Source organism: Syngnathus acus, chromosome 4, assembly GCF_901709675.1.
Source record: "Syngnathus acus chromosome 4, fSynAcu1.2, whole genome shotgun sequence".
Taxonomy (NCBI): domain Eukaryota; kingdom Metazoa; phylum Chordata; class Actinopteri; order Syngnathiformes; family Syngnathidae; genus Syngnathus; species Syngnathus acus.
The window spans coordinates 2,160,450-2,180,016 of record NC_051090.1 but is presented as its reverse complement, the minus strand read 5'-3'; the positions used below and the strand labels follow the sequence as shown (position 1 = coordinate 2,180,016).

Sequence of the window (19,567 nt, the reverse complement as noted above, 5' to 3'; positions counted from 1 at the left end):
TGTTTCAGTCATCACCGTAGAACACACATTGAATTTTAACGTTACCATAATGTTGCGCTGCTACATACCTTGGCGTTGATGTTCTGGATCTTCGGATGATCCTCACAACTCCGGTTCCAAACGAGGAATAAAACCATTTATCCATAAGGTGGCCAAACAGCAGCAGCGTCCAACTTTGTCCTCAAGACGACACGAAAGTCGCTAAATCCGTGAGGTCCTCCACTTGCGCTTTTGTTTACTCCTTTCAAAATAAATATGAAATGAAACAGGGCCAAAACGTCCCTTTTCATCCTTGGAAAAATTTCCAAAATAGACCAAATATAACGAACACGCCCGTCGCCAACGGTCTAAAACTTTTTGCCTTATCCCACGAGCAACACCTGAGTTCCATCACCGCATCGATTATCTACTGTCGACCTTTGACAATTTGGCACCACAGCGCCCCCTCGTGGTATAAATTTTAAATCCAGGATTATTAGGAACAATATAACTCGGCTACTTTTGCCACCAAAGTCTGCTAAAAATATATATTGTGGCGTGCAAGGACTGGAGTCGGAGTGACAAACGACGGTGCCAACGGCAGTTGTTTTAATGACATTTATCTTTATTCTCGTTCAACAACGGGCAGACTCTTTTCCCTTCGAGATCCTAACACACACCAAACTCAACAGGAAATTCCCACACCTGTAAACTGTCCCACCGGAACTATGTAACGTGAATTTATGTTCCGGGTGAATTATGTCAACCCACTACAATATTACTGTTCTGACAGAAGACAAAAGAACACGTCTAATATTGATAATGAATAATTTATTTGTTCAGGTAGAGGTGGAGGCATCTTTGGCAATGATTTTGCATCCAAGTGCTGCATGGAGCTCAAAGGCAAGTCCAACTTTAAAACAGATTATATGCACTTGTCATTAATTGACGTTAATTTTTCTTCCACAGCAGCGCTTTGCAGTGTGAGCTTTAGTCATTTTATTCATGTGATTTGATTCCAATCTTTGACCTTTCCTGGCCTGGCAATGATTTGGAAATGTTTTTTTTTTTTTCCTGGAATTTTCTTGGCACGTCTGTCACAGTTTGATGTGCGCTGCTGTGGAGGTTTCAGAAAGGCATCACTTTTTTTTTTTTTTACTCCTAGCTAAAATCCTCCGTCGCCCTCTACGTGACTGGCGTTCCACCAAATTGACATAGAAAAAGCAAGAGTGACATGTTCATGTTGTCTTTTCACATCCCATCGGCATGTTGGCCCAAGTGACAAGTGCAACGCTGTGTGGTTCAGTTCAGAGCAAGAGTCCCGTTCGCACCCCAAGTGGGACAACCAATAAGAAGAGCACCCCAGGCGAACCAATCAGAATGCACGCTGGGCATTCGTCATGCGGCTCGCTATCTCGCTCACACACTAACACATGCATTCATTCAATGACTCTCACACATACACAATACTATACTCACACATTCAATAGCACACACACACACAAGGCCTACTCACATGAGGACTGGTGTAGGTCCAAGAAAATTCTACAATACTAATAATATTATTAACAATAATAATGCTGATGCTATGAGAATACTGTTGTTGGCGCTCAGGAGCTTTGGACAGGCCCCCTTTTTTTTTGATGTGCAAATATAACTTGCCATAAGACATAGAGGCCACTGGGGGTCGCTGTTTCCTCTTCTCTGCTCTAGGCAGGCGTCATTGGTCACAGCAGTCAGGCGGGCTGCCATTTTAGTTAGTCCACAGTCCTCAGCATGGAAAATAGAATGGAACTAACGCTTAGCATGAGGATATAATACGAACAAATGTTTTTTGGCACTTTGTCCATTTTGCGTTCCAGAGTAGTGTTGCGTTCACAGTGTGACTTTGCTGAGCCGGAGCGACAGGCTGGAGCGGTGGTGGTGCGTTCGGGGCAGCGTGGAGCTGCAGCGCACGCGCATCTGGACCGGCACGCCGGTCCGCGGCGTTGAACCGCGCACGCGCAGCAGGAAGTCAAAGTTGGCCGATGTGTTCATGGCGTAGAAGACGTTGGCGTTGTCTGGGATGATCAACTCTGGTGGAGAAAAAGAAAATAGACAGCAGGGACTTAAGGCTTTTTAAAAAAAGTAATTATGTTTTGCTCAGCTAGGAATATGAACGATGAGGATTAATGAGACGTGTTCTGATGACTACCTCGGTCGTCAGAGATGACCTGCACCAGCTCGTAACCATCCTCCGGTTCTTGCTCAAGGTTGTGTTTGGCCATGGCTCTGGAAATCACCGCCCTCGTCTTGTCTTGACTTGTTAGCTGGAAATAAATAAATAAAAATAACATAAATAACATTATTTCTGGTAAGATTATGACTGTTGAAAATCTAGGTTTTTTTCTCCTCAGAAAAGAACAATTTTGCTCTCCTAATGCTGTGAGGTGTTTACCAGTATGCTCTTGTAGAGGTTCCCGTTGCCCTGCTCCAGGCTGACTCTGATGATGCAAGCGTCCTGGGCCTGGGTGTTGTAAGCCGGCGTCTGGCCGGGGGACGAGGGCGACAAGGGCGTAAGGGACACGGAGCGTCGGTGGCTGCACGGGGGTCCCGGAAGCAAGGGGGACACGGGCGTCATGGAAACGCTGGTGGTGGATGAGCCCGTGTCCATGGAATGCAGCGACGTGCAAGATGATGACTCTGACAGCTGAAGATACACGCAAAGCCATGTTAAATTTTTTTAAAAATGATGATTTGGACTATTTTTAAAACAAGATCCCGGTGTTCACCTTGTTCTGGGGGTCTGTGCCGTGGGTGGGGGTGAGTCCCTCGCTGTCTGAGGGGCCGCTGGAGTCACTGGAGGAGACGCTAACCGAGTCCATGCTCTCCCCGGAGCTGCCGGTCGGTGGCGATCGCGGCATCTCCCGCACCGGAGAGCTGGAGCTAGACGCGCTGCTGTCTACACCCAGGAACAACCTGGAAACAACACAGCAGCCATCCTAATTATAATTATATATTCATAATTCAAATAAAACCAAAATTCACATTATAGTTCATAAATATTGAATGCAAAGGTTTTTGACTTGGTAGGTACATAAATAAATACAACTGAACTGTCCTAATAGGCAGTGGATTATTTTGCCTGCCACTAGAGGGAGCCCACGCACCACTAGTGAAAATACACCAGTATAGAAAATACAAAAGAATATGTGATTTTCTTTGCACGTGCTGAACATTTTGACCGGCATTATGTATGCTTATGTACTCACAGGCTGAGCCTCTTCACCATACTTTTCCTTGGCTTGGGTAACGTCGGGCTGCTATCGCCAAGGCCTTCAATTTCGCACGACAGGGCGTAGCTGCAATGGAAACATCAGAATTCATCAAGGTCATCAAGGGACTTCAATCAAGCCGCAATGCATCAGTACAAGTGCCACAAGAAGAATACGACATTGTGTGTGTGTGGACAATAGGAGCACTCAGCGATGACCTTGTGCACCACTTTCATTGTTCTCTAAGAGATTACGACAAAAGAGCTCAGTGGAGCGAAGACCTCCAGCAAGGCTCAACTGGTCAGAAAACAACATCTGCGGAGTGCCAGATTAAAAAAAAGAAATCTGTGTGGCCTATCATTCGCACTCCTGGTGGCTTGTGTTAACTCTCAATTACCTTTCCTCTTCGCTGAGCTGAGTCTGGCTCTTGAACCAGCGCAGGAACACCTGATCCCGAGTCAGGCAGTAGCTGTTACAGGCCGACTGCAGCAGCTTGATCTGAGCAATCACCTCAAACTCCTGCCAAAGTTAAACATCGGTTCAATGGCGGCGCTTTCAAGCAGGGCGGCGCGATAGATGTGGCGGCGCTTACCCTTCGTCTCTTCTCAAAGTTGATGAGACCACCCTGCGGAGGACACAAAGAGCGCGCTGTCAGGACCCCCGCACGTCACATACCGGCGGTCAGCTTAGGCAAACAACATGACGACGCACCGCTCGCGCAAAGCGGCTGACCGCAAATTCCTCACACTTGGAAAAATCACGCGGGCAAGCGCTCTGATCGGAGGTGCGCTCTCACGCTTAACAAAACAAACGCACAGACAATCGACACCTCCACTTTTGCAGAGGATAAAGAATCTATGCCTGTAAGTATTGTTATATTGTCTGTCTACGTGTGCTGCTCCTCAAGTATTGTTCCCTGTCAATGACGTTTTGCATTGTTTGTTAGCATTCAGCCATTCATGTTGCCTTTTCGACGAGCTCCCTAACTCCAGAATATTGTAAAGTGAGTCGAGTACCTCGCCGAGGTCAGGAAGTGCTGTGTCAAGCATGGTCAAGTCGGTCAGAAAGGTCCCCAAGTAAGGTATGGTTCCCTGCATGGCTCCCTATGGAGGAAAAACACATTGAAATGAAAGTCGGCGTTCCAAAATATCCCGTTTTAGCCGCCGTCATTTCCATCCTTTGTCTCACCATTTCCTTCTGCAGCTGGAGTCTCTTGTGGGTGCGTTTCTGATGCTCCTTGGCACAACTCTCCAGACTGGCAAACTTTGAAGTACCTTCCTGTGGGGGCCAAAATAGATTCGGTCACGGAAAGTTCTCGACGGAGGAAAATGTCCGCTCCGAGTCTCGTTTCGGTTTTTAAGTGCAAAAGGATCTACTTTATAGCGAGAGGCGAGTGATCGCTAAGTGAATGCTCTGTAAACAAAAAGGCTTTATGAAGACATAAAGAAGGTTTTTATTAGTCTCTTGAGGGAGGAATTTAAGATCGCACTGTTTATCGAGGACAATCATGCTGCATAAACTGAGAAGGCCCAAAATAAAATATTTATAGTAATTGTTAGGGGGGAAAAAAACCTCACCCTCATGAGCAGCTCTCTGCTGGTCAGGTAGTTGTTGTGGTCGGAAAAGATGTCCGACAGCTCCTCAAACGTCTGCATGCTGTCTCTGTCCGTCAAACAAGCAAAACATGAACGCTTGCCTTATTTGATTCCAAGCCAGTGTATGTTCGGCGCCTTACTTGTGCACGCAGTTCCACGCTCTCTTCAACCGGTACAGAGGGTTGGACTGCAGGGCCGACACGATGGCTCGCAGGGAGGAGAAATTCTTACGGATCCGGCATTCCTGTCAGAAGACAACCGGGATGACTTCTTGACACTGACTTAAATTGCTGATCACCCAAAAATGGAATTTAGTCTTTTTTTAAAATGATCCGCACTACTAGTATCGGTGCTTGGTATCGGTATCGTCAAGAATTGACGTTTTGTATTAAAAAAAAAAAAAAAGTGGTACACTTTTGCATGCTCCCACCTGAGCGATGTCGATCCAGCGCTGGATGACCCTGGCTCTGACGTGCGGCCGTATCTGTCGGTGCCTCAGCACGGTGCTGACCACGCAGGCGGCCACGGCGTTGAACTGCGTGATGGTGGCCCGCACGGTGGGGGCGCTGTGCTTGTTGTCTTTCTTGTCCCTCCGGGACCAAATGGAGCCCAGGCAGTGGTACGGGACGACTTTTTTGAACAGCAGCTGCGGCCGGAACAAAACAGGATGGCTTTACGCAGCTGTTTCCCTTTGAAAACACAACTCTGCGTCTGTTTGCTCAGCTCGCACTTACTGCGTCCATGTAGGTCAGCTGTTCCGCCACCAGGTCCGAGTCAAACGACAAGAAGTCCTCCTGGAGCTCCGTGTCCGCTTCATCCTCCTCGCCGAGGCAAAAGGAACTATTGCCGTGGAACCCGGCTGAGAATCAAACGTGTTTGGGTCAGGTGATTTTAAGAAAGCTAAAACGATTTTATAAAGTGAACGCCTGGCTTACCGTCAGGCTCGTCCAGGCTGGCCCGCGCCCGCAGCTGCTCCAGCAGGCCCTCGGCGCGTCGCAGGGCCTCGGAACCTGGCAGAGCCCCGCGTAGGTAGTCCGTCAGCCTGCGCAGGCAGGGGTAGTCTGGCGGCTCCTGGAAGTCTTCGGGACACTGGTCCAGCCAGGCACGCAGGATGGAGGCTAAGGCACTGAGGAGACCAGACAACTTTCAGACCCGTGAAAAGAGCGCAGAGTTCACGGCGAGTGGACAAAATCTCACTTTCTGATGGCTCCGTTGCTTTTTTTGGCACCTGGTTGGTTTTCTTCTGCGCTTCCATATCTGCAACGATAACACGACTGTGAATAAAAGTAGTGATCGCACGCTCGGGTTACATTCCGCGCCCCTCTGCGATAGCGAGCATACGCTCCCACTAAACAACTGCTGCGTTTAAACGACAAATCCAAACCCCAGCGCAGCGACGTACCTGTCAAGCAGCAGGTGCAGTACCGTCTGCGTGCTGGCGAAGGCTCGGTAGGTGGACAGGAAGATGGATGTGTACGTGAGGTCGTTGTCGCCGAACGCCGTCAGCAGCGTCTCCACCAGACGCTCCAGCGTCCCGGCGCGGATACTTCGGATCTTGCACGTCTCCAATTGGCTGACCGTGTGACCGGGAGGCAAGCGGTCGCCCTCCGCCTGAACACACGCGCAAACTTGTATGATTCGGTGTCGGCCACCTCGCCGTTTATTTTGGGAGCGCGACCGACGAGGCCGTTCCATTGAAAACAAGCAAATACGGCGGAACGGAAAGAGGGAGGAACAATCTTGACCTATATTTTCCCCGCTACTTATCCAGATGTGTCCTACTATTGTGACTTGAGGAGTTGCAGAACGACCGGGAGGGAAGAAGTGGCACAGACAAGACGGAGGGAAGGAGAAAGGGAAGGGGGGGGGCTGTGCGAGGTTAGCACACTACAGCAGGAAAGGCTCCAATCTGCTTTTAATCACAGACCCCTCCTCCTCTTTCTCCAAGCCCCCCCCTCCGATAACAACTCAAGAAAAACACATATCCGTCACTATGAGCTAGCCCGGGAGTTCAACAGGCAAAAATATCCAGCGCACATGCAAACAGCCCTTTAAACGCTTCCTCGGCACGCGGGAATGGCGCGAGATCTTGTGCGATGGCGAATAACTACGGAAATGCAAAAGTCAGGAAGACATTTTGTCTGTCTACATGTGTTGAGGCACCATTTGTGTTTCAAGGTTGCAACACTGTCACCATCAATGCCATGAGTTCAGTTCGGCCCTTCCACTAATGAGACAAAGAATTGAGTTTGTCGTGCAAACAGACATTTCTCAATTAATGCTTCAAAATGACGCGGCCAAGTCCCTCCCGCATAGCTCGCGGCGCTTTACCGATAAAAACTGCTGAGCGTGTCACAATGCCGAGTAAACAACAGCGTTAAAGAAACAAGAAGTGTCTTTTTTTTGTGTGTGTGTGTGTGTACGGCCGCGAAATGCGCAACTCAAGGAAAAGCCTTTAATGCCTTTTTAATGCCAGAACAGCATTTCATCAAACTGCTGCTGCAAAAGGCTGAGGGGAGAGAGAGAGAGAGAGAAAGAAAGAGTGGGATGGATGAGGAGAGGGAGGGGGCGAGCAGTTTGCTTGCCAAGCTGGGAAAGTCAGGAAATCACATGCTTTAGCTAAAAGAGAGAGAGGGAGAGAGAGAGAGGGGGGCGTCAGTGCAAGCTGCTGTTAAAGGTGACGTCCAGAGTGGGAGATTTATAACGCAAATGTTAAAACAACAATGCAGAGAGGCGCCAGCGTGCAAAACAATGGAGACGAGTTGAAGAAAGCGGATGTCTCCGTCCGTGACCACCACATGACGTTTCACTCGGAATGACTTGGCAGATTTGTCAGCAAGAAAAAGGCAACGCATTTCGTTGCGACAAAATGGATGTCTGTAAATATTGTCAGCCGTACCCCCAGCCATCTTGCGCCTTTGTTGGCCGCCTGCTGAATCTGAACCCTCTTCAGCGTCACGTTGTAGATGGCTCCTTCCTCCACTTCCTCCCCCCAGTCCTGCACCGAGCTCTGCAACAGAGAAAAAAAAAAAAAGAAGTCTGCATTAGAGGTTGAGTTCTCTTCACAGTCTCTTTGCTAGCCAGCAAAGTTCAAGAAGAAGTCGAGACATTTGGGATGTGATAAAAGCTGTGGGTTAGCTTCAAGCTAGTAACTGAACTCGCTCATATGCAGAAGATGACCTCAGCGCCGTTGACATTTTTTGACGGGGGCGTCATTTTTTTTTTAAACTTTATCAGTGAACGACGCAGCCGTCGGAATGACAAAAATCTGTTTGGCGCTTATCCAAAGTAGGATTGCTTGGCCTTTGTCTATCATGTCTACTGAAGCTGGGATGACCTCAGAGACTTTGGCTAAGCTCAGAAATATTCGCTCACTCCCTAATCAACATATGGGGATTTTTTTTCTATAGTGGATTTAGATAGTTTGCTACAATTTCTAATCAATGGAAGGTAGGAGTTCCTCAATGTGTCATTGAGCTCCAGAAGGAAAATAGGTAAGTCGTGTACATTAAGAAGGACACAAGTGCTGTACAGCGGTTCCCAACCCCCAACACTGCAGCATGCCAGTCCCCCCTCCTTCCCCCCCTTAAACTCCCCATCCATCTATTTTACTGTGTCCCCGTCTCGGCGGAGGTGAAGCCGGAGCTGCGCAACCTTCAGGGAGCCGTGAAAAGGTTGACGAGGACGCAACGGGAATGTGCGCCGACTCCCAAATGAGCCCCGATGCGACAAGTCTGCATGGGACTTTGATGGAGAGCGCGTCAGTCGAAATCGGCACGACCGTGCGAAATTGCTTACTTCTTCGGTTTGGACTATTAAGGTAGGAAGTTCGAAAGGCCTTGGGGAGGTCGGTACCTGACACACTGCAAGGGACCGTCATGACTGCCACACAACAGCGGCCATTAAACTAGCAAGGGGGAAGGTGAATGAATGACAACACACTTGAAAAAAAAAAACAAGGCGAGTGTGGAGCGTTGAAAGCCAGCAGTGAATTCTGCTGACACATCAACATGTGGAGACAAAAACAGAAGCGTCGACAGGAGACGGGCCAGAACCGAACACCACGCATGCAGCATGACGGCCAAGTCCACGCACGCACGCACGCACGAACACACTTGCAGCAGAGATTTGGATCACACGCTCGCAAATGGGAGTCGAGAAAAGGTCAAGTGGTAGCAACGTCACCACACGAACGGCGTGTCGTTCATTCTTTCCACTTTCAATTGGAAATGCTTTCATTATTTCAACAGACCAAAAAAAGAATGATTTCATAAAAAAATACAAGTCACCATTACGCAAAATTGTAGCTGCCGTAATTATCAGAAGTTTCTCTTCAACAATCTATCAAAATGTTTTCTTAACCAGAAAAAAAAACATATTGTATTAAAAAGAGGCTTTTTTTAGATTTCCAATTGAAAATAAAACAAATGACACACTGACTCCTGTAAATTTCGATGTAAGCACGACAGCTTTGGGACAGGACGCTCAATTGGACGGGACGGACAATCCCCCAAGCTCACGGGTCAGCAACACGTCTCCACGTCCAGCTGCAAAGACGGATCAGCCCATGAGTCATGCAGTCCGCATACTCCCAAAACAATAGACGGGGGGTCCGGCCCAGCCCGGCCTGGCCTGGCTGCACAAACACAGTGTGTGTGTGTTGATTCCCAAATCTCTCCAAGTCAGTCAGGCTTACATGGACACCAAAAGCCAGTCTTTTTTCAAATACACAATACACAAGTGTTATCAAAAGAGCCCTGAAATCTGCATTAATTCAATATCCTTGGTAGAGAAGCAAATAGGTCGAGTCCTGTTACTTGTCCAAAACAGTAGTTTTCCAAGTTTGTGTGCGACTGGTAGTGTGAGGAAAAAAGACTAATAACACTCAGTATTGTTCCTACCACTACTACTAACAAGTGCGTGTTACTCGTGCTGTGCACTAGTTGACAACAGTGTGCTAATAGCAGCTGTCGGTACATCACTAGCACAAGTAACACGTCGATGTGCGTGAAAAAACGACGAGTTTGCTGCATTGATTTACTGGCGAGTACATTCAAATTAACAGTCGACCCAAGGTAACAAGTGCTAACGCTTTTTGTGCCTTGAAGCATTGAGAAAAGACAATTGTCCAACCTTTCCTAACGTGCGTGTCCCAGAAACTAACGTTTTTGAAAGCATCATCTTCACGAGTTGGGGAAAAGTCCAGTAAACGTTTTACGTCTGGGGCCAACGCGAAATCAATCCCGACATGAAAGAGAGACCCCCCCCCCCCTTTCTTTATCTCCACTACTTTCCCAAGCTTACGACCTCCACCCCCCTCCTTCCGTCTTCAACCTCTTTCAACGTACTCTTCTTCCAAAACGTTCTTTTATTTATTATTGTTTTTACCATTTTACTCTTCCAGGCGAACTTCATGGCGAGTCCTTCTCTCATGGTCCGGGGACAGCATCAGAGACCACCAAAAAGTCCTTGCGAGGAAAGAGATGAAGATGGACCTTTTCAACTTTGGCTTCTTGTTTGTTTCTCCGTTTTTCTTCAAGCTCCACCACATGTGCTGGTGTCCAAACTGGAAAAGTCCAAATGTTCCGCTCCTCTCGGGTGAGCGAGCCTCTTGTGTTGAATGAGCTGCCTCCTCCTTCGCCCTCAAAACATGAATACGCAGCTCCTGACTCCTCCCCCCCAGCCGGCATTACCGTAAAACACCCAATAAAATGACCGGCGGATTTTTTTTTTTTCCGCTCAGAGCTTCCCCTAATCTAGTGTGTTTTTCAAGGAAATTAGAAACATTTCACAGCACACCACCACACAAAAATATCACTTGTGGGGAAAAAACATCATGAAATATAATGTAAAGAATTGAAGCTGATTTTGACACATTTTGATGTGTTGATGTTTAGAACTGTAAATATCAGTAAAAATATTTTTTTTACTTTTACATTGTACATTTCAAAGTCAGTACTTGCCTTGCCTTTACCTTTAATTAAGTACAAGCAATGAGTCAGTGTTACTTCAACCAGAGTAAACAATCGAGGGTGTCCTTTAATCAATGCATCGACGATAAAATACACCATTAAAGAAGCGAATGATGCGAAATGTTTTGGATCAGATGTATGCAAATGCTACGTCATTTTGTGAGGGAAGCAGCTGCTGCCTCGGGGCCTCCCGACGCGGGACAATACAAGGAAGGCGTTGCATGGCGTCATTGGCGCTGTGCATTGTCAATGCGCAAAGAGGAGAATGGGCTCGAGTGTGTGAAAAGGGCCCACACTGCTTCCACTGTTAATATCTGAAAAACTCCAACTCAAAAACGACCCACTGATGTGAATAAACGGGAAGATATGAATCAAGCCTCGGTTTCATTTGGGGACAAAAGTTGGATTGTAGATGTTTGGGAAGAAATTCGATGTTGCTTCCCAGTCAAAGTGATACTATGAAAAAAAATAAAACTTGAATGACGCTCAGTATAAAACTGCTTTGTCATCATTTTCTGTGGCTGCAACCCACTTTTTGTGTGCTGCCGAAACCACCGACGTCATCGAAAGCGTCACCGCGCCGTCAACCGCAACCTCACGAGGTCCTCACGTAAGAAGGTGAGGGCACGGCCCTCACATCTGGCTTCGCTCCAGTTCCCAGGCCGAGCCGCCCGGACCGAGTCTACACAGTGCTGGGAAGCCCGTGGGGTCAGTGGGAAGGTTATGACCCCGAAGACCCCCCCTTGAGACAGTGATGTCATCGCTGCCAGAAGACCAGGCGTCGGACGAATGCCACAAGATGGACGAGCTGATGTGGGGGTGTCTTTCAATGTGACTAAACATTGTACAGTTCCCCCACCTACGTAGTGATTCTCTATTTGCATTAAAACACCTTGGCATCAAATTCTCTAATGACCCAGCAGAAACAAAAAAAAAAAAAAATGGCTGATGTTCTTTTATGGGTTCCTGCTATTATTCCACTTCCTAAAAACGCTCATCTTTTATGTTAACGTGGTGCTACAGTAGACAAAAAAATAGGCGCCGCGTCACCGGTACCGTTATTGCACCACATGTTTGGGGGGGGGGGGGGGGGGTACATTCCAGGAAATCTCCCGCTTCCTGCCTCCAACCCCCTGACTCTGCTGTCCTCGTACCAGTGCTGCGAATTAACCAAGTACAAATACTTCATTAAAGTACTTAACAGTGCTATCTATTCGTGAGCCCATCAATGGTATTTTGCATTGTGTGTTAGAATTAAGCTAAGTATTTGTACCTTAGTACAAAGTGCGAGTACTTTTGCCACCTCTCCCTCATACCTGACTGGCTCGTCCAGAGCCTCTCCAATAAAGTCATAAAAGCAGAAGGAGGAGGGGCGAGGGATGATAAAATAGAGGCAAGAGTTGACTTTTGGGCAGTCCGCGTTGTTTACGTCCCAGATAAGACGATGGTCGTATATCAGGGAAAGTGTCGGAGATTAATTTGAAAGGGGACATTATCTCCACTCGGGGTCGAGTTCACGGTACAGGCAGAACCTGAGAAGACGCACACCGACCGGCTCATCTCATGTGGCGTGATGTAATCTCGTGTCAGCCTTGCGGAGAAAAATGACTCCATCAATCCACCCCCGCACGGACGAGTCCTACTTTGCCTTTTAGCGGTAAACAAGATCGCGGTATCACTTTGTTGGTGTGTCATGTTGGGAAAAAGAAAAAAAAAAAAATTCCCGTTGCTGTCAAAATGTCTGTTCTTGTTTTTGCCTCCCTCGGTTTCCGAGCAGCGGGTTTGTGTCAATGGATGTGGAAGGCAGAGTTCATAGCCGCAAGTCAGAAGTTGAGAGAATTACACATTTAAGTCACAACACAGTTTTGTTTTTTCAAAGTCTGCTAGCATCGCGCTAACGCATAATGCGAAACGCTACTGACAGGCTAACAACTAGCATTCATACTGGGATAGTGTTCAACCAAGATGTTCTTTAAAATCTATGTGCCAATGCAAGCTTAGGTTTTCGCCACTATGATGTCATTTTCAGTCGACGACACAAAACAAACATAATAAATCAATACTCACAGGCATATATTCTTTATCCTCAGAACTAATAGTACAGCCGCTGACAAAGCTTTGAAGAGACAGTCTTCTTTGTGTATTAATAAGAGTATATACTGCCCACTGGTGGCCAAAGAATGCACAGCAGGAGCAGCACAATATCAAGCAGTAGTGAAGCATGAAAAGATGACGCACAAACTGTTGAAAACCGATCGACGCGCTAGCTACCGTAACGCTTTCAACAATCCTAGCGGCCCTGCGGGGTCAACCATAACAACGAAATCAAGCTTGCTGGAAAGTGCGAGGCTGCTTAACTTGTTCCATATGAGCGGCGCTAAGACGACTCCAGTTGTGATTTGTGAGGCTGAGGGTTGGTTGACCGCGTCGACGTGCGGTGACAACGGGCCAAACACTTGCACAGCTGCGTTTGCCTTTGCCTCTCTCCGTTCAAGCGGAACTTTTGTTGGGACCACATGAAAGGCCGGCTCGCTCGCGGCCCCTCGCCATCGCTCATCTCTGATGTCACTCACAACTATTGTCCACCCTCTTTCTTTCTTTCGCTCTTTTTTTCTTTCTTATTCCACAAAGATGACATCACTTCCAGTAAAGGCCAGACTTTGGAGGTTTAATCCCCGCCCCCTTTCGGGTCCCACACGAGAATCACAGCTGACACAGCTGGGAGGAAAGTTTCTTGGGAATTTCATAACCACTTAAATTATGACAAATCACTTTTTTTTTTTTAACGTAGGGAGATCTTCATAACAGATTTTTTCCCCCCTCAGCTTCCTTTTGCGGGTCAGTAGTGAAAAAAACTGGGATGAATCCTCCTGACTTGGATTGTGTGCTGATTCTACTTTCAAGTGTTGGGCCTCGAAATTAGACACACACACACATCCCCCCCCCCCCCAGCCGCCTTCCAAGCTAAGCCAGGCTAAGCCTTGAATGAGTCAGTCTGGACCAGGTTGCTTGTCTGTCTGACCTGTCGCTAATAAGAGAAGGCCCATCTGTTAGCCGAGAGACCCACGCAAACCTCGACTTGTCACATATGCAACAAAAACAACACACACACCCTCGGCACAATCTGTGTATAGTTTATCCAGTCCATTCTGTCCCCCCTCCAAAAAAAAAACAAATGCTACATGAAATAGTTTTCTTTTGGCAACAGGTAACAATGGGAAATTTGCGCCCCCTTGTGGTGTCGCCCTTTGATCAAGCCACACAAATACAGTGGGCTCCCAACAAAGTCACACCTAACTGTGCATTTTAACTCGAGAACTCACACCAAAAGAGAGCCAGCTATTAAAAAAAAAAAAAAACTGCCGCAGTCTGTTGCTGTGTTAGGAAATGAAACCAAGTGAATGACGCACATAACACGCGCATCAAAAAAGTGAACAACACGAGCCGGAATATGCAAAAAAAAAAAAAAATGACATGTTCAAATCCGCCGTGTTGTGCTGACTGGGTGAGTGACTCACATTTTGAACTGGACGACCAACCGCAACACACACTCATGCAATTACACACATCGCAATGCCAGCTTGATCCCTGTCATGCGTCCAGGCTAATACTGCTAACTCTCCTTTCCCAACACCAAGTACCTCCATTACATCTCAGCTAAATTACTATGATTTTTTTTTTTTTTTTGGAGTCAGCTAGTCCCCCCCTCAAGCGTCTCCAGCAGGGACGGACGGACCAACAAGGGACAATAGCCGCACTTATTGACTTTTCACACCAGTCCCATTATGTGACCTAATTAGGCCGACAACAACACGGAGTTGTGCGGCGCCCCGGGCGGCCAGACAACCCGACGCATGCCGGGGGGGGGGTCGCTTGAGAGCGTAAACAGCATCTTAAGTGCTTGATTGAATAAAAGGAGTCGCAGGGACCTTATTTTGGAAGGTAAAAAGAAGCTTTGTTCATCTTAAAGTGGATCAAAGGTCATCTATTTTAGTTCCGAAGGACAACAGACTCTCTTTTGATTAAGTTGCTACACACAAACCAAAACTTTCTGTGGAATGATGGCACGTGATGGACAAATATGAAACGGGATGTCAAAAAAGGAGAAGTCGTCTTGCAGTTCAAAGTGTGTTGTCAAGTCATCAAAACGAGTTTGGGAAGGGAAACACTGAGACGTCACGGAGAACGAGCGGCACTTCTCTGTTCATAAAAGACGAAAGAGGAAGGAGGAGTGCTCAATCAGCTTTCCCATTTGTTTTTGTGTGTGTTGTTTTGTCAATGGGACGGACGCTCGGGTTACAGACCACATTGTGGAAATTCTTCGTCCTTTCCGCCCGCTTTCCCCGTCGACTACCACTTCCCCTTTTTCTAGCTGGTGACTTTTTCCAAGTTCACTGAACTTATCCAGCCGCCGGTGCCCGTACTTTAATTCCCGCTTAATGAACGGATCCGCCCGCGGCTTAATTGGATTGCTGCCACGGTAAGTAAAAGAGAGCAGGAGGATAAAAAGTCCATTGTTAGGTCAAAGTCGTAAAACGTAGCGCGGTAAACCGCTGAGATGTTTGCGCTTCTGTCACAAGGAGGTTTAAACTCGTTCAAGCTCTTTGTCAGCACGTGAACTCGGTGAACTTCAAGCGCTTGCTACCTGGGCCTTCAAATCCAATTCGAAATAAAAGGGCAGATTAGTTTGACATGGCGACGCACAGACGCTGAAATCTGATTGGACGAAAAAAAAAAAAACTTGGTAACAGAACAACTCGACGACAATCTGTACTTTTGCCGACTCGGCATTTTGACCCGTTTTGCAAAAACAGCATAGTGTGGCGGTCTCGTTATAATCAGCGGACACGTTGATAACGTTAGACAACTCAGTGCTCGTATCATTTCTGACCTGAACTTTTGGAACGGTGATTACAGTAATCAGGTCCGCCGCCAACTTTTTTGACATCCTTTCATAACAGGCGACTAACACAGTTCACCCAAAGGCCTTCAAATGCCCTTCTTGACTTTCTCAACTGGTTTTACAGTTTACATATCCAATATTTACACACTTAAGGGTTTATTGTTACATCATTTTAGTAGAGTCCTCCAGCTCTGCTTATAAACGCTTTTACTGCCCTCCAGCTGTTATGATACGGTAAAAGTCACAAGGTGCTGATGGATGCAGCAAGCGAGAGAGCGAGCGCTCCCTAAGCTCCCCCAAGGCCGGCAAACAATGGTCGGAAAGAGCCAGGATGTCGGACTAGCGACCGTCCGCGCCGAGCGCAAATACGCTGACAAGTGACGTCATACTTTGGAAAAAAAAAAGTCGCAAAGGTCGCCGATTGTACCTTTCAGTGCACAAATCCAAAGCCGCCTCGGACTAAATATGATTAGCGGCCGCTCGGCATTTCCTGTCAGCTAAAGCCTTCGAGCGGCCTCAGATAAAACGCAGACCTTGACATGCGTCGACAATTCTGATTTAGCCTGTGACACACATCAGGAGTCATTTCTGAGAGTCTGCAGTCACGGGGGACTTCTCTGTCAACTTGAGGTCGCCGCTCCTCCCCGGTTGAGTTACTCGAGGTCACCGTCGGGGTTTGTGTTTTTGGGATGCAAACAGAGGAAGGAAATGAAGGGCATGTGATGGCCAGCTCTGTTGTGTGAAAGGATTTCTAATCTTGAACTAGAGAAAGCAATGGAGCCAAGGCCAACATCTGCCGGCTTGTTTTAAAACACGACTGCGAGTACCTGCGACTGCTTCCAATGGAAACACACAGAACAGGGCAGACTAAACAATTGGGCAGCTGTTTTGCACCACAGTTGCTGAACGACCCCCCCGATGAACTCCTAGATGAAATTTGGAGTCCATTTGCCCAGTTGGACCCGAATAATCGAGAATCTCCACAAACATTGAGTCGAGCCATAGCCTTGTCTAAAGTACTCACCCAGTGTCGCGGGCTTCCTTCCGGGGAGCGGGCCTGGTACCTTTGCAGGGCCACCCCTCCGTCGCCCTCCAGGAGCAGAGTGCAGTCCAGGTCGGCGAGCGGCGGCCAGGGTAAGATGGTGGCCAGCGGGTAGTGGGAGATCATGCTGACCATTTGCTTCAGCCCTCCGGACGCCAGCACATACTCCAGCCTGGATGGAGTCCACGACAAGAAATGTATATTTTTTTTCTCGCCCTCCTGTTGCGCGTGGAAGCGGACTTGCCAGTACCACTGGAGCGCGTGAGTGATTAAAACTCTTGTTGTCTCTCCTTTTTTCCTCCCCCACCATTCATCCCAGTCAGAGGGGAGGAGAGAGGGAGGGAGGGAAGCGGAGGAGGAGGGGGAGGAGCCTTCGCAAAAACACTGGCGTGAACCACAAGACAGGAAAGCTGAGATAGACAGCAGGATGTTGTGCCAGAGCTTCGACGAATCCAAGACAATCGAGGCATATTTTCCTTTTTCCACTGACAGGGGGAAATTCATTAAGTACACTTACACAATCTAATGACAAAAATTCAACCTTTACAAAGCTGGGTCAAATTGTTCCCTGGTGAAATAAGTGATATCGAAATGTGGCTTTTCAACTGTATACAAGATTAATGATTATGTCAAGTGAATTCATTTGCATTTCAATTCATTGTACTGGTCTGAAGATAATTTTTAGGAAAATGTTTTGTTTCATTTTAAAATTTGTGTAAGTTGTAGAATGTGGATTTTTTTTAAATCAATTTCAGGGTTCCTAATGACACAATTAACCCCACAAAAATGATCATTTTTATCTTTGTAGAAGTACAAGTGACACTTAGCTTGCAAAGGCCAAACAATGACCCACATGATCAATGTGTAACATTTCTGCTGGGTGTGCGTGTGCACGCGTGTGAGCAAGTCATGTGTAAAACTCGGATTAGAGCAGAGCTGGTGCGCACCCTGCACGTAGAATCAGTAGTTAATGTTGTACAGTGCTTACCACACTTTTCAAGCTGCTTCCTAAAGTCAGACTGAGCATCCTGTTGTTTTAAGAGTAAATAAACAACCACGGGGTCAACACATACACATGTAACACCAACACACACACACACAGTGCTGCGGCATCAACTTGTGACTCACGACTGACTCAATCGGACAAAATTGCTTAATGCAAAGCATCTCTTCTTAAAATACATTTGTGTACATATAAAAGGAATGAGTCACGAGCTCTTAGGGAACATATCAATCATTAAAATGCCTCTGTAACGAGACGTGATAGCCCGGAGTGTGTGTGAAGACAAAAAGCAACTCACCCAGTAATGCCCAGGATGAAGTGTTCCCCTTCCTCCGCTTCCTGCGCCACTTTGAAAACATTACTGGATGGACATTCAACTTCCTGACATCCAATGAGGAATGCTGGAACATAGATGCACATGGAAAGTTTTGCGTCACCTGTAAATGTGAAAAATGATACCAATCGTAAAATATATAATTGTTATACAGCTACCCTGTCAAAGTAGGTTCAAGGGAAACTGTTACAATGGGGAAGAAGTTTACCCTGGGTTGTTGGTGGAAATTCCAGAATGTCTGATGTTTTCACCACGCTGAGTGGTTGTTAAAAGTTAAAGTGAACTAATGACAGCTATTTTTATAAGTTGCAAATGAGACACACCCGGATTTACGCTGGATTTTTTTCAAAATCAATATATATCTGTTAGTCAAAGTCAAAGTCAAAGTCAGCTTTATTAGTCATTAATTTTTAAGCACAAAATTATCAAATGAATGAAATGAAATTATATTGAGGTCGTCATGAAGTGTAAATTTCTGGTTTTATAGGAGTAATGCGTTTGATTATAAAAATAAAAAGGGCACGTGCGAATGTGGGGGGGCCCAATCGACCACAAATGAACAATTAGTTCAATAAACATTTCCCAACCGTGTTCCAGGCTGGAGCGTACGACGGGTACCTTCAATTGGAAGTTCTTCTCTCTATTAAGCAGAATTTAGCTCCATTTCATTACATTTTTACTTATTCTTACCATTTTCTTGTACTTCTGCGCATGCTAGATGAAGTGGAACTAACTTCCGGGATTGCGTGACGTAATTACCACCAGTGTTCAGCTTGACGATTTAAATGTGCCCCTAGTCTTTTAAATTATTCCCTCAGTGACAACAACATTCATTATTAGTTTAAATAATTTAAAAATTGTTATTTTTCAATTCTACTTCTATCTCATGAGCTAAGTAAAAGGAGTTGCTAATTTCCTGACGTAATCGTGACGTAATTGTCTCCACGAAAAAAAAGTGGAAGCTATTTAATTTAACTTTGTACGTTCAGCTCCAACATAAGATAAATTAGTCAAGAGGGAAAATTGAGAGGGTTTTAAGGGCACTGCTTGCTTCAACACGAGTCTATACTGTCCTCTTCTGGTTAAAATAAGAACACGAAGGGAAGTAAATCCAAAGTGACACAATATATCTTATGACCAGCAGATGGCAGCATAATACCGTCTAGGTTTCTCAGTCTTAAACCAGCACATGCTTTATCTCCTAATTTGCACCGTCAGAACTTCTTGCAGACAGGAAATGTAAAACAGTACGTGGTCCTCCCCCATAAACCCTAACCTCAAATTCATTATGAGGCCACACGTTCCCTTTCAAGTTGGAAATCTTTTTATGGCCCACGGTGATTGTTGTGAAACCCCACCGGCACCAGAGGCTGTCTGCAGCCCCTCTCCGGGAGGTCATGGGAAGAGTAGGCTACTCGAGTAGCTTGTTTGTGCTGACTGTGCACATCAATAAACACCCAAATATCCTTGGCTTAATGAGAGCTG

General features: G+C 46.6%; 1 protein-coding gene across 2 annotated transcripts; it reads right to left on the bottom strand.

The window, feature by feature from the left end:
- Positions 1-793: 793 nt before the first annotated feature.
- Positions 794-18,159, bottom strand: rgl1 (ral guanine nucleotide dissociation stimulator-like 1). Of its 2 annotated transcripts, XM_037249142.1 has the most exons (19): positions 18,047-18,159; positions 16,728-16,917; positions 7,728-7,838; positions 6,231-6,439; positions 6,026-6,085; positions 5,764-5,954; positions 5,563-5,687; positions 5,259-5,474; positions 4,969-5,072; positions 4,811-4,895; positions 4,422-4,511; positions 4,250-4,336; positions 3,826-3,858; positions 3,631-3,752; positions 3,231-3,320; positions 2,751-2,937; positions 2,417-2,668; positions 2,174-2,288; positions 794-2,054 (listed from the first exon to the last, which is right to left on the bottom strand). In XM_037249142.1, exons 2-19 carry the CDS (start codon positions 16,878-16,880, stop codon positions 1,855-1,857), a joined length of 2,430 nt encoding a protein of 809 aa, XP_037105037.1. In that variant the 5' UTR covers positions 16,881-16,917; positions 18,047-18,159; the 3' UTR covers positions 794-1,854. The 2 variants fall into 2 exon arrangements, with proteins under 2 accessions (XP_037105037.1, XP_037105038.1); XM_037249143.1 differs by lacking the exons at positions 16,728-16,917; positions 18,047-18,159 and adding an exon at positions 10,217-10,472.
- Between the last annotated feature and the right edge of the window lie 1,408 nt (positions 18,160-19,567).